The 15,566-nt window shown below is 40.6% G+C and overlaps 1 protein-coding gene across 3 annotated transcripts in view; it reads right to left on the bottom strand.

Moving 5' to 3' along the window:
- LOC135207901 (uncharacterized) overlaps nucleotides 1-15,566 on the bottom strand; it is a 223,490-nt gene that overhangs the window by 53,791 nt on the left and 154,133 nt on the right. For all 3 annotated transcript variants that reach the window (XM_064239820.1, XM_064239821.1, XM_064239822.1), the window contains one exon: nucleotides 6,683-6,865. In XM_064239820.1, coding sequence (XP_064095890.1) covers nucleotides 6,683-6,865 — 183 coding nt within the window. The remainder of the gene's footprint in view (nucleotides 1-6,682; nucleotides 6,866-15,566) is intronic.

Here is a 15,566-nt window from a genome sequence, read left to right as displayed (position 1 = left end):
TTCGCCTCAAAAGCTTCAGCGAGGGTGTGGCCTATGGCTGAGAACTCTTGAAAGGACTGTCAATGGGGTCTTATCCACTTACTCAACAGAACCTGATGGCAATTGTCACTGGGGTCCTATCCACTTACATGACAATATACCTATGCCTATTGGCATATAAAGGAGTACAACACTGATCCCGATCACCCGATCCTAACCGTGGATTAGTATATACGATTGAAAGGCGTTATCCCCAAACACCTTTCAAACAACCTAAAACTCAACACCAAATTATTTTAAAATCACACTATATAAAATATAAGGACAAAAAACAAATTTAAGGATCAGTCTTTCCCCAGCACTGTATCCGCTGATACATAAGGTCCCAAAGAGAAGCATCTCTTGTATGTTACCCTCACATCTTTCAAGTAATGTGAGGCAAACACTGAGTTACACCTCCAATACGTGGCTGCTAAGATGTTCTTCATTGACATGTTCTTGTTGAACGATAACGATGTAGCAACTGCACGTACCTCGTGTGCTTTAACCCTTAATGTCTTATATGCCTCACTATCACAACTCATGTGAGCCTCAGTTATCACATTTCTCACAAAAAAAGCTAAAGCATTTTTTGACATTGCTCTTCTCGGGTCTTTAACAGCACACCAGAGGCTATGATTGCAGCCCTGCAGCTGCTTCTTCTTCTGCAAGTAAAACTTCAAAATTCTCACAGGGCATAATGTTCTTTCCATCTCATTTCCCACTAATTGAGAAAGCCCTTTAACTTCGAAAGTCCTAGGCCAAGGTCTCGAGGGATTTTCGTTTTTAGCCAAAAACAAAGGCCTGAAAGACAATACAGCCGAATCCCTCTTAAAACCCACTCTCGAGTCCAGAGCTTGTAAATCACTCACTCTTTTCGCAGTAGCGAGAGCTATTAAGAAAATACATTTTCTTGTTATGTCTCTGAAAGACGCTTTCTCGGGAGGTTCGAATCTCTCTGACATTAGATATCTGAGAACCACATCTAGGTTCCAACTAGGGGTGAGAGAAGTTCTTGATTTTGTCATCTCAAATGATCTAATTAAGTCATACAGATCTTTGTCATCTCTATGTTCAGGCCCCTATTCCTGAACACAGCAGATAACATGCTTTTATAACCTTTAATGGTTGATACTGCTAGCTGAGATTCTTCTCGTAAATACAAAAGAAAATCAGCAATTTCGGTCACAGAGGTATCGGAGGAGGACAGCTTCTTCGCCTTGCACCATCTACGGAAAACTTCCCACTTCGATTGGTATATCCGCATGGTTGAAGACCTTCTTGCTCTAGCAATTGCTTTTGCAGCTTTGCGAGAAAAGCCTCTCGCTCTGACCAGTCTTTCGATAGTCGAAAGGCAGTCAGGGCGAGAGCGTGGATGTTTTTGTGGTACCTCTCGAAGTGGGGTTGTTTGAGCAGATCTGTCCTTTCGGGAAGAGATCTGGGGAAGTCCACTATCCATTCCCGTACCTCTGTGAACCATTCTCTTGCAGGCCAAAAAGGAGCGATCAATGTCATCCTCATTCCCTCCGAGGACACGAACTTCCTCATTACTTCCCCCAGCATCTTGAATGGGGGAAACACATACACGTCTATGCCCGTCCAGTTCATGAGCATGGCATCTATCGACAGGGCTCTGGGATCTCCTCCAACGAGCAAAAGTTTTCCATCCTTTTGGAGAGGAACGTTGCAAATAGGTCTACTTGAGGCTTCCCCCAAAGAGACCATAGTTGCTGGCAGACTTGTGAATGAAGGGTCCATTCTGTTGGAAGGACCTGGTTCTTTCTGCTTAATCTGTCCGCTCTTATGTTTCTCCCTCCTTGAACGAACCTTGTCAGGAGTCGTATCCTTCTTTCCTCCGTCCAGATCAACAGATTCCTTGCCAGCTCGTAAAGGGAGAAAGAGTGTGTCCCCCCCCCTGTTTTCTGATATATGCCAGAGCTGTGGTGTTGTCCGAGTTGACCTGGACCACCACGCCTCTGACTTCGTTCTCGAAATGCTTCAGTGCTAAGTGTACGGCTATAAGTTCTTTTGCGTTTATGTGCCAGGTCTTCTGTTCCTTTGTCCAGATGCCTGACACTTCCTTCGTCCCTAGTGTTGCTCCCCATCCCGTGTCCGACGTGTCGGAGAACAACACTAGGCGAGGGTTCTGAAGCGACAAGGACACTCCTTCGTTCCTTCTTAGCGGCTCTAACCACCATCACAAGTGGTGTTTGATGTTCTCCTCTATGGGAAATGTATCCATAAGATCTCCCTTCTTCCTGTTCCAATTTCTTCTTAAATGGAACTGCAAGGGTCTCATATTCAGCCTCCCCAGAGAAACGAACTGCTCTAGCGACGAAAGGGTGCCCAGAAGACTGAGCCATTCCCTCACTGAGCTTCGTTCTTTCTCTAGGAAGACCGAGATCTTTTCCATCCCTTTCGTAATCCATTCTTGGGATGGATATGCTCGAAAACCCCGAGAATCCATCCGAATCCCCAGATAGATGATGGTCTGACTGGGGATCGTGTGAGATTTCTCGAGGTTCACAAGCAATCCGAGAGATCTGACTAATTGTAGAGTTATCTCCAAGTCCTCCAAACACTGTTGTTTTGACTGTGCTCTTATAAGCCAGTCATCTAAGTAAAGCGATATCCTCACCCCCTCCAGATGTAGCCATCTTGCTACGTTCCTCATCAACGCCGTAAACACCTGAGGAGCCGTCGAGAGGCCGAAGCACAAAGCCCTGAACTGATAAATCCTTCCCTGCACCATGAACCGAAGATATTTCTTCGACGAATGATGCAGGGGGACGTGAAAGTAAGCATCTTGAAGGTCGAGGGAGACCATCCAATCTCCTGGACGGAGAGCAGAGAGGACCGAATTGGGTGTCTCCATGGAGAACTTCGTCTTCTCCACGAAGCGGTTCAATGCACTCACGTCCAGGACCGGCCTCCAGCCTCCCGAGGCTTTTGGCACCAAAAAGAGGTGATTGTAAAAGCCCCGAGAGTGCGGATCCTGAACTCTTTCGATGGCCTCCTTTTCCAACATCTGCTGTACCAACCCGAGAAGGGCATCTCTTTTTACAGGGTCTTTGTATCTCGCTGACAGCTCCCTCGGTGTCGTCGTCAATGGAGGTCTGTTCCTGAAGGGGATGAGGTATCCTTTCTTGAGAACTTGTAGGGACCAAGAATCCGCTTTCCTTGAAGCCCATGCTACTGAAAATCTCAGAAGCCTGGCCCCTACTGGTGCTTGGAGGACTGGAACCTCATTTAGGATTCTTTTACGGGACTCTGATGGAAGATCTTCCTCTTTTCTCCCCTCCTCTCTTCCTTGGGGCTCGGCTAGAAGTTTTACCTCGAAAGGGCTGTTGGGCAGTTCTTGGTTCCCTCTTCGCGACAGGAGCAGCTGGTCTAGGCTTCTTAGCAGATTGTACCAGCAAATCTTGTGTTGCCTTCTCAGTAAGCGTGTGGGAAATATCCTTCACTAACTGAGAAGGAAACAATTGTTCAGACAGAGGGGCGTATAAAAGAGAAGCCCTCTGTACTGGAGAGACTGCCTTGGTCAGAAAAGAACCATAGACAGACCTCTTCTTCAATACTCCTGCCCCGAAAAGGGATGCCACTTCAGCCGATCCATCCTGCACTGCCTAATCCATACAGGCCAGAACGCTATGCAAGACTTCTGGCTCTAAAAACTGAGGGTCTTGCGTCTTCTTGGCCAAAGCCCCAAGGGACCAGTCTAGGAAGTTAAAAACTTCCAAAACATGGAATATTCCCTTGAGGAGATAGTCCATTTCGGACATTGTCCAGCTTGTTTTGGCCGATGGAAGTGCGTGTCTCCTCGCCGAATCCACCAAGGTCGAGAAGTCCGCTTCAGCAGATGAGGGAAGAGCAAGTCCCGTAGATTCTCCTGTGCTGTACCAAATCCCTCTCCTTCCCGATAGCCTGGAAGGGGGACAGGTAAACACAGTCTTTCCCGCCTCCTCCTTGGTTTTAAGCCAATTTCCGAAAGACTGCAAAGCCCTCTTCATTGAGATGGTCGGTTGCATCTTCAAAAAGGAGGAAGACTTTGCAGTCTTCGTGCTTGAAAATAAAGACCGAGGAGAAGGAGGGGCAGCAGGACTCAGGGACTCTCCAAATTCTTTTAATAAGAGGGCTGTCAATGTCTTATAGTCTGTAAGACCTGTCCCCTTATTTTCTTCAGAGTCCGAGACATCTTCTAACTCTTGCTGAGTTTTATTCGGAGATGAGTGCGCAACTGGAGGAGGAGGACTCCTCTCTCGGGAAGGTGAAGGGCTGTAGCAACACCGACTACAACCTGACAAGGGCTACGGCCGCCTGTGCGACGTCTTGAGTCCCTGCCAGGCGAAGGCCGATGTTGTCTTTCTACACTAAGGCCCTCCTGACAAGGACGATGGCCCCCTGTGCGACAACTCTCGTCCCTATCAGGGGAAGTCCTTAAATGTCTCTTGCTTCTCCCAGAATCAAGTCCTTCCTGACAGGGACTACGGCCGCCTGTGCGACGTCTAGAGACCCTGTCAGGCGAAAACTGATCCTGAGAAAAATCCCAAAGAGGAGCCTCCAAGTCCGCTTCAAACTCCGATAATGTTTCAGAATCATAGCGCCTGAAGCTTGGTCCTTCCAGTTCAAATAAGCCTTTGCGCCTGCTTGTCAATTGATGGATGTCAGACGCTCAACGCTTGCTAGAAGGTTTAGGCTCTTTACGCCTAAGATCAGGCTCTTCAGGCGCTTTACGCCTGGCTTCAGGCGCTTTGTGTCTCATTTCAGGCGCTCTAGGCGCTTTGCGCCTCGATTCAGACACTTTAGGCTCTCCAGGCGCTTTGCGCCTCCTTTCAGGTGCTTCAGGCTCTCCAGGCGCTTTGCGCCTCTTTTCAGGCGCTTCAGGCTTTCCAGGCGCTTTGCGCCTCTTTTCAGGCTCATTTCAGGTGCCCCAGGCGCTTTGCGCCTCATTTCAGGCGCTTCAGGCTCTTTGCGCCTCACTTCAGGCGCTTCAGACGCTTCTCGCCTCATTTCAGGAGCCTTGAGTTTTGATCCAGGCGCCCTAGACGCTTTGCATCTCATTTCAGGAGTCCTAAGCGTTTTTCTTTTCATTTCAGGAGTTTCCCACGCTTTGCGTCTGATTTCAGGAGTTTCAGGCGGTTTACGCCTCGATTCAGACGCCTCAGGCGCCTTCCTTATAGTAGGAGATTCAGGATCTCAATATTTATATAAATCCTCTCGCCTTGACGGCGTTTTGCGCCTGACAGGAGCCTGACGTCTGGCTGGCGCCAGGCTCCCGGCAGGAGCCTCGTCCGAGCTCTCAGAGAGTTCCATAGGACGGGATCTTTTAATTGGAAGGAATTTATCCTTCCTTCTAGGAGGATCCTTCTTAAGCACTCTTACTAACGAAGAAAATTGCTTTTGCATATTCTCCAAAATCTTCGTAGCTACGCCCTCTTTATCAATCTCCGATGAAGGAGAAGGAGCTTCCGAATAAACCTCCTTCCTCCTCTTTTCCGGAGGATATTCTTCCGGAAATTCTTCAGGGCTAGAATAAAATGTTGGAGACTTCCACGATCTCTTCGACGGTCTCGATAATCTATCTGAACTCCATCCTTTCTTCGACAACGAATCAGATGAAGAAAAACACTGTTTCAGGACGTCTTTCCAACGACTGTCCTTGGCAGTCTGGGACGCAACTACAGAATCTGCCGAGGGGACGCCTGACCGGTGGGGATTTTCTGAAACCTCCCTGCGGCTTTCGACATTTCTTCTCCTCTGGGCTTGGGAGCTTGAAAGAGGTCTAAGCCTGGGAGCGAGACAGAGCCGATCAGACGCACCCTCCACTTCACTGGGAACACTTTCACTGCACTTACCTTCTAGTTCCTTTAGTTTACGCTCCATTTCAAGAAGCGAAGCTTTCAGACTCGCAACTTCTGTTGCTGAACTTGCTGAATCAGATAATTGTGAAGGTAAAGCTGCATGGGAGGAAACAATTGGGTTAGATATAGGCAATCGCCCGCTAACTGGCTCGTTAGAGACCGACCTACTCACACTTTTGGAAGAGGCTTTTCTAGCCCTATCCCTTTCCAACTTTCTCAAGTAGGAATCAAGAATCTTCCATTCCTCCTCATTCAAATCCTTGCATTCATCACATGTATTCAATTGCGAGCATACATTCCCTCTACAATTTTTACAAGTGGTGTGAGGATCTACCGAAGCTTTCGGTAGTCTCACATAACAACTCTCATTCACACACACTCTGAACGAAATCGAAACGTCAGACATTATGAGAAAATTCCAAATCCAAAATCCAAAAAACAGTCCACAATAGCGTATGCCAAACCAAAGATCCAATACGTCACCAAATAGCAGTCCAAAAGATCAACGGTGTAATGAAATTCGAAAGTCAAAGTCAAGAGGAACTAGCAAACGATGTTACCAGTACCGGCGACAGAGAAAATCTGGCTCAAGATGGTAATAGTTCCTACTCCTGCCACCCAGCGGCAGGCGGGTAGATCACCTGACCTACCTGTAGTGTGTGCCGCGAAATTTGAATTTCTGTCGGGGACGACGGAGTCTATAGCTAAGTATATATCTGACAGGGAAGTTGAATGTATGAAAACTAAACATTTACCAATTAAACACACCAGTGCACTATACCAAGTAAAAATCAAAATCTTACCTCCAACTCTTTTTGCTGAAATGCTCCTGCTTCTGGGCATAACCTAGTAAATTGGTAAGCAAGCTTGTGGGCTGGTAGATGTGATGAATTCTTTTGTACATAGCTTTCCAGAGCTTCTAAAGCATCTTTGTTGCCATGAACAATTTTCAGTGCATGAAGATAGGGTTCCATCAACCATTCACACTATAAATAAAACAAGGTAGAGTTATCAGTTAAATAATATAATTTACGGCATGCTGAAAGATAATTAAGCAGTAACAGTTACATAATTCATAATGAATTTCTTCTGAAATATTATCCAGCAATACATCCAAGGAACAAATGATGACACTGAATAAATTACAAATTCAAATCATTACAGGAACATAACTATATCAAGAAAAAAAAATCATTTGCAATGAAGTATAAGAACAAAGTTCAAAAACAGAATGAACAGTTCTTCACCAGAAACCATTACTTATAACATGGTCTTCAAATGCATCATACAATTGTATCTTTTAGTTTGAAAGAAAGACAAAAAAAAGAGGCAGTAGTACTACACAAGTATAAACGTTTCCCTGGATTCCCACCACTTTACTGGCTCCCTTTTTGTCTCTTTTCTGGTGTACACAGTTCAAAGAATTCTCAAGATCCTTACTGGCCTCCTTAATCATTTAATTAACCTAAATCTTTAAAATAATCTCCTCTGCCTGTGCTCTTCCTGCTCAAACTCCTATCAGGCCTATGTTCCCTTTTTCTTGATTTTTTTTTTGGCCTTTCTATGGGGCTACTTTTTTCTAAGCAACTGTTTCTCACCCCTTCTCACATGTCCAAACTATTTTGTCTTTGAGATCTGTCTTTTTGGCAGCCTCTTCATGCCACATCTCTCCCTCAATCCCCATTACACAATCCTTCTAACTGTACATCAAGTTCGAATGTTAACATTCAATGGTCATTCCTCATCAAACCATGTTTCTAATAATTCTGCTTATGAACTAGTTATATGTCTGCTCTATCTAGTAATGGGAAATTTTTTTTACCAGTAGTCTACTTAGCTCTCTTCATTACATCCATACAGCAACTAACTTCCTCACTTTTCTCTCAATTCCTACCTCACAGTCCATTGTGTCTCCAAGGTAACAGAAACGCTCTGAGGCTTCCCAATCTATCCAAACAAAGTTACCCACTCTCCTCTCTTCTCCATTTGTTTCATTGGTACATTTTGGATATTAGAATTTCTTACTCTATGAGTATTTTCTGGGCTCAGCTGTGTCGCTCCCGTGAAATATGTCTGCATTTAGCAGTTCTCTGGTATTATAGCAATATTTTACTAGAAATAGTGCTAAAGCAGACATATTTCACTGGGCGACACGGCTTCCTCGCCCAGAAATAGATTTTTCCTACGTCAAAATCCCTTTTTTCATCTTGAGCATCTTTTATGACATCACCTATCTTTTACATTCAGTACTGAGTAGTACACCTTCCCCACAAGAACCATTTTGCCACATTCCTGATCACTTTTCCTTTCCTTCCTCCTCAATCAATGTACCATGTACACTCATATACCATGTACCTTTTGAGGACCTAATTTTGAAGCTACAGGCAGTGCTCTGTTATCAGCTAGGGTTCGGTTCCAATGGCTTGATGATAAGCAAAAATCGCCGATACCGAAAATCGGCGATTTATGGTGCCAATTACCAGATTTTGGACCTGATAACTGGTTAATGGCACCTCTGTATTGGCACAATACTCTACACTCTATGATCATCGCCAATAACCAGAAATTAGTGCATTTCGGCAGCAAAAATCACAATTTTGGCAATTTTTTGGCAGCATCATAATACTGGATCACCGATAACCAGGGACTGACTGTAATTTCACAGGGGTTGTAGGATACACGAGATATAAAAATAGCATTTGCAATACAGTGGGGCCTCGCTTAGTCGCGGATCAGCAATCAAGGATTCAGTTAATCACGGGTTTTTCCTTGGACCACTTCTCAGTCTATATATCCTGGTATGAATCACAGCATCGCAGGCTTGTCGGTGGAAGACAAGGCCTCGTCCGGTTCCGATAACCAACAAATGCAAGAACAGATTCACATTATGATATTAACTGACAATAAAGGTAATAAAACCATTCTCACCTTATATATTATTGGCATATCTTCATAATATATAGCCTATTCATGGAATAATTCCACGTCATTGACATCAACTTGTAGTTGAGTGGCCAGCAGAAATGTAAACATTGAGTTACACTTCACAGCACCTTTGTCATTCTTAACCTTTTAATAATGTTAATAGTAGTAGTTTAATTACAGTAGTAATAACATTTAGGAAAACATAAATTTTCAATTCGTACTTCATTATTGTTTTGGTATAACGTAATCAACTTCTCTGAACACTGCAGTCATACAAACGATAATTGTCATAGATTATCGTATGTTGTTTGGAATCGGCGACGAAGTGTAAACGTAATAAAACCATTTTTACCTTATATATTATTGTCAAATATTCATAATAAAACGCAAATCTTATATACTATTGGCATATCTTCATAATAAAAAGCCTCTTCAAGGAATAATTCCTTGGGGAATCCATTTTTCAAAAGACAAAATTACACTTTACATGTTTACCGTATACAATGAACAATGATTACTTTATTTTTATGTGATTACATTAATATTACAGTATGGTACTCTAAGCAGTACAGTAACTATTTTTTATCATAAATGTATATTCATTCACGAAAAAAATACATATGACCACCGTGACGTCACCGTTCTACAAAGTATGAACCGATGTATTTTTACGTAAGTATCCTCTAAACTCTGTCATAAATCACTTTACTTACTTTTTTTGTGAAGCCCAAATGCTATGTATATTCCGGAAAATTAACGAAATCATGAATTTTATCATAGAGCAAGATTCACTAATTACAGTTTTCTTCTTCTTTTCATGACTAAATGCATTTTTAGAATAAAACTCATTCACAAATTTTCAAATACTATGAGTGTAAATAGCAAAATCTCTCTCTCTCTCTCTCATCACTTACAGAAAAAAAACTATAATGCTGATCTATTATTATCGTAATAAAAGAACAAGATGGTCCCCGAAAGAATAAAAATATGTGTTGCCATATTTTTATTCTTTCTGTGATTTACGAAACTGCTTCGATACAACTTTTTAGTTGACTCAATGATTATCACATATTATAACAGTACACAAGAGAATATCTTATCACTATCCATGGTTCATTTCTTATCATCATAAAATATTTAAAATACAAATTTCATTGTTATTCTCGAGCTAAGATAGTCAACAGTACTCTAGTCCCAAGCTGCTCTCTCAAGCTATTCAAGTTACTCTCGTCACAAGCTGCTCTCTCTCTCTCTCTCTCTCTCTCTCTCTCTCTCTCTCTCTCTCAATGAAATATGAATTACTGTATCATAATATCATAAACTATTATGTACAAAGTTAATAATAATAATAATAATTCCATTAATAAATTAGTTTCTTTTAGCAACTAAATTGTTTTCCAAAATAATTCTTTCGGTAATAAACGTCCATCAGCTGATTCTAAACGTAAACAAAAGACAAAACTAGCTTTTTATTGCTGTATTTTGCTGTTTATACATTAATATTATAGTTAGGTGCTGTAATCATTACAGTAAACATGTTTTTTTATCATAAATATGTTCATTCACGAAATAGATATACTATGTACTTTTAGTTTGGTGCAGCAGCCAAATCATGAAAATAGAAAGGAATTGTTAGGTAATTATAATTTTGTTTGCTGATCTGATGCAGGGGAAATTGAAGATAGGAGAGAATAACTTTGAAACTGTCTTGAATTTAGTTTAAGGTGATAGTTGAAGAAATATTTGGTGCTTGAACTAAAGTAGGCAGTTATAAACATTGAAATAGTGGTCTTGGGTGGGTTAATTATTAAAGTAGGCGGTTTAAAGCAATTTTCAGGGGGGGTACCAGGATAACACGGGTATTTACTTATCACGGGGGGTTCTGGGCCCTATCCCCCGTGATTAACGAGGCCCTACTGTATTAACATATTAGTACGTATCATATTATAAAATACAACATAATGAATAAGCATTATTTCCATGAACCTTTTAAAAAGTTATGCTTTACTTCACTGTATCCAATAATATTGTCTGTCTCCAAATTCTTTGACCAGATGCATTTTGGTTTTTGGAATTTTTTGGATTTTGAAACTGTTGGGTCAGGGGCATAATCAATCATGCATCACTATTGCAGGCAAAACTTTTTTTTCTTTTTCATGCTTTTACATTATATTATTTATTCATTACATCATATTATTTATTTATTGATATAAGTATTATTACTTATATCAATATTCTGTTAAGTGAATATGAGATAATTAAGATCATCAATACTAAAATAGTGGGACAATAAACTTACATGTTCACTAACACAAAATTATACATAACCAAAATAATTATAACTAAACTTAACGATACGTAAAGCTACAAAATACATTTCATCATATCAATCTTGAAAGGGGTTGTTCCTTATTGTCACTAACATTTTCATCAGTTTGCAGTTGTACATTTGAGGACAGTCTGGGAACAGAATTCGCAAGTGATGATGCATCACTACCACACTGTTAAATTCTTGTTTTCATGAAGAAATAATTATAGCAAGCAAATCATTGTGTAATGATTGCCATCAGCAGTCAAATAGTCAAACTTAATGCCATCCACGTCATATGTCTATAAATAGGACAAAGTAGGAGGTTGTCACTGGCTAACAGTCTCCAAGGCAACCAGTCAGCCAATCAGATTTTAGCTGTATTCTGCCTGATTAGAACATTTTTGCTCACATGAAGTTAGACGATGATGTAAGTAGGTGTGTTTTGAATATACTAGTACATATTTTTTAAGTGCTTGTGCCTTGAATACAGTACGTAGTTATAGTGTATGTATTTTACTGATTACATGAAGAACACATTTTTTAAAACATTATGAACGCACATACGTACACGCACTGTGTCATATGTGCTAATACCTATTGGTTAAAGAGACTCAAATTAGTAGTAACTTTTCCTGAGAGAGAGAGAGAGAGAGAGAGAGAGAGAGAGAGAGAGAGAGAGAGAGAGAGAGAGAGAGAGAGAGAGAGAGAGAGAGAGAGAGTTATTTTATTATCCTGGGTTTTTTTTGTTAATCTTGGGATTTTCCAAGGGCAATCCTTGGGATTTCAAAACAAGAATAATTTGAGTAGCAGCACACAGCCAATGGCTCAGGTCAGCCGTTAGCACGCTGAACCACCAACCTCATGAACCGACACTCTCAAAATAGGAACTCACATGATAGACGAGATATATACATATAATAATTTTTGATAAGTGAAAATTTGGGGGTCACACGATATGCAAGATCACACGTTGCATGAGCATATATGGAAGTCTGCTTTTTCTCAAGTTGATTTTCAGTTCTCACATTTCCACTCTTTCAACATTTCAGCATTTTTACCACCTATTCTTTGCATACTGATGTTAATACCCTTTTATCTGCATAGGGTAGCTCCAAGGGGCGGCCCAATCATGCATAACTTTGCAGCTTCTTCCATTACTACTATAAACAGCAAAGGGCTCTGCAATGAATCTTGAACACCAACATTTATCTCAAATTCCTCTGATTCTCCATACTCTACACCAGAGTTTCTAATACCCAATACCTTCATAATGCCCAATTAATTATATACCTCTTCAAGATCAACAGGGTTGTGGTAGCTCAGCTGGTTTTATCTGGACCCAACAGTGTCATGGTCCAGAGTTCAAGCCCAGCTCATGCTCAATAGGTTTCTCTGGCAATATTCCCACCTATGAGTGGGAAAAAGAGGGAGGAAAAGGGAACTCTGAGCTCAGTACTCTATTTACAAATCTATTTATCCATATGTGTGAGTTCACACCTCTGCTCTCGTCCCAAGTCATTGATGTCCTTAAAATATATAGATTTTACATATTCTTTTGGAATAATGGGTCAAATTCATATGTCTTGAATGATTTCCATATTCTTACAAAACCTTTATTTTATAAAACTGGACTAAAATGAATTTTTTTCCAGTATATTATTAGAACAACCAGGCTTTTTTGAGCCTGCACTGTTGACTGTATGATTGCTTTCACTGCCATAAACAAAATCTGCACTGTTCACCACTGCATATTTTGATAAACATCTTTTACCATTGTAAGGAGTTCTTTTTAGTGCTTTTTTTTTATTGTGCTCCAAGGTTCTCAAGTAGATAGGGAATAACTTTGAAATTATTAATATAATATAGCAGTACATGTACATTTTTGTGTTTAAGTCATAGTCTTATTTTTTCTTTCTTTAACCCTTAACTGACGGATACCCTCATGAGTAAAACTAACAGGTTTTGAGTAATGGACGGATTACATCCTGGTGAGTAACAATATTATGCGCCATCGATTTGGAGAAATCAGGTGGGATAGAGGTTCCATTACTTCAATAGCCCATAAATTTACTACTGGCTATTTTTAGACTGGCTCAGCCTGCTGATTCTAGGCAGCTCCTGACTTAGTTGTGTACAGTGGTACCTCGAGATACGAAATTAATCCGTTCCGAGGCGGCCTTCGTATAATGAGTTTTTCGTATCTTGGAACACATTTTACATGTAAAATGGCTAATCCGTTCCAAGCCCTCCAAAAACACCCCATTAAATTTCATAATAAAGCTAAATTGACCTATAAACAATGAAATACTACAACAATTTGGACCATTCAATACCTAAATTAAGAATAAAAATCCAAAACCTGTAAATAAAGTGTTTATTAGTGTACAAGAAATATTATTACTGTAACGTAAAATGTGGAAGCTTACCTTTCGAGTGAGGCTATCTCCGAAAGTGGCGGCAGAGGAGGAGGTGGACAAACGGCAGATACGTACACTTAACTTTACGAAACATAAAAAAATGTCAGAAAAACAAACTAAACTTTACAAAACACATTACCAAACCTGTAACACTTAACTTTACAAAAAACTTAAAATAAAATTTATTTTGTCTTTTTTTGATTTTTACATTTCTTTTTACTTTTTTATAACTTTACGTAATTTCAATTTCTTCACCACCGAATGGATGCCAGTCCGTTTACGGAATTTTTCGAACCACCCATGAGAAGCCTTGAGCTCTGGGGTTGCCGTTGATGTCCCCTCTCCGCCGTCGTCTTCAGCTTGGGCAATCAAATCGCCGAAAATAGTGCTGGCCTTCTGGCAGATTGCCGTCTCGGTTATCGTATCGCCATCGATTTCTTTGTCCTCGATCCATACAAGAAGCAGCCTTTCCATTTCATTATGCACATGGCTCCTCTTGTTGGACAAAATAGTCACGCCCTTGGAAGGTGTAGCTGCTTTGATGGCTTCCTTCTGCTTAAGGATGGTGCCTATCGTCGACGGATTTCGGCCGTATTCCTTAGCGATCACACTCAACCGCAACCCAGCTTCATACTTTTTTATTATCTCCCTTTTTGTCTCCATAGAAAGCATTCTCTTCTTTCTGTGAACTTCAGCAACTTTCTTGGGACCCATGACTCTATGTACTGTACGTAATTAAGTTACGTTCTCACAACACGATAAAGTAGCACAACCCGATAATATGTACTGCAACGAAATCACTAACGAAATCGTTGGAGCGAACGAATGCCGATTGCGTACGGTAAAGTTTCGGGTGCGGAGTGGCCGAGCTAAAGCACGCCAACACGTATGTATAGAAGATGCATGATGGGAGGGATGCTGTCCAATAGGAGAGAAGGATCTCATGGCTTGGCTAGCATCAGGAACCAATGGGAGAGCAGGAGGATGGTAGCGAGTCTACTATAACTGAGATGGCGGCGTGCGGCGCGAGTTTCAAAATTGTTATGGGGCGAATCTCGGACTTTCAGAAACCTTTCGTATCTTGAAAACTTTTTGTATGTAGAGCAGTAAAATTTTTCGTCTTTGCTTTCGTAACTTGGATTTTTCATAAGTTGAGCCTTTCGTATCTCGAGGTACTACTGTACTTGACTTCATTAACCCTTTCACCACCAACCCATATTTCACCATCTCACCCCTCACCACCAACCTGTTTTTTAGCTGTAATTTTTGGAAAGCAAGTGTTTTTTTTTAGACGGCTGTCACGTCCTTATTTTTTACACTATGTCTCTCATTCTAGTCTCGTCTTTTTGGTAATAGATTGAACTTAGTCATATTGTCATCAAAAGTCTAAAAAAGCGTCGGGAAATGTCACACATATCAGGTAACTGTAGCCAAACTCGGAAAAGTTTATGTTATGTCTTACAAAAAGATCTTTAGCACCAAGGTTATTACATTTACAATGTTATGTCTTACAAAAAGATCTTTAGCACCAAGGTTATTACATTTACAATTTTCATTTTTTTTCATCGTACTCTACAACTCTTTAGCTATACAATGATATATATAACTTTGTTTCTAAGCCCTTGGAAACGTATGCAAACCATCGAGGAAACACCTAATAAAGTCCATATTTTTACTTAGTAATTTTTTACACTACTGTATATAAGTCATTCTGGTCTTGTTTTGTTGGTAAGATTAAATTTTGTCACATTGTCATCAAAAGAGTAAAAAGATGCCAGGAAATGCCATAACGTGTCAGGTAAATGTAGCGGAACACAAAAAATTTTGTGTTATGGGACTCTGGCTCAAATATGACAAAATATTTTGAAAAAAGTTGATCTTTAGTGAACTTCCATCGAGTACTTTGTTGTCGTGGCAACTCATTCCTGAAGTTTCATAGTTATATATTGAATCTAATTATTTTTCTACATTACTTTGCTAAAAATTATCATTACTTTGACCATCAAACATTTATTTAAATATTATTAGGTTATA

This window comes from Macrobrachium nipponense, chromosome 34 (assembly GCF_015104395.2).
Source record: "Macrobrachium nipponense isolate FS-2020 chromosome 34, ASM1510439v2, whole genome shotgun sequence".
NCBI lineage: Eukaryota > Metazoa > Arthropoda > Malacostraca > Decapoda > Palaemonidae > Macrobrachium > Macrobrachium nipponense.
The sequence above is the reverse complement of the archived record's forward strand: the minus strand, read 5'-3'. Positions and strand labels throughout refer to the sequence as shown.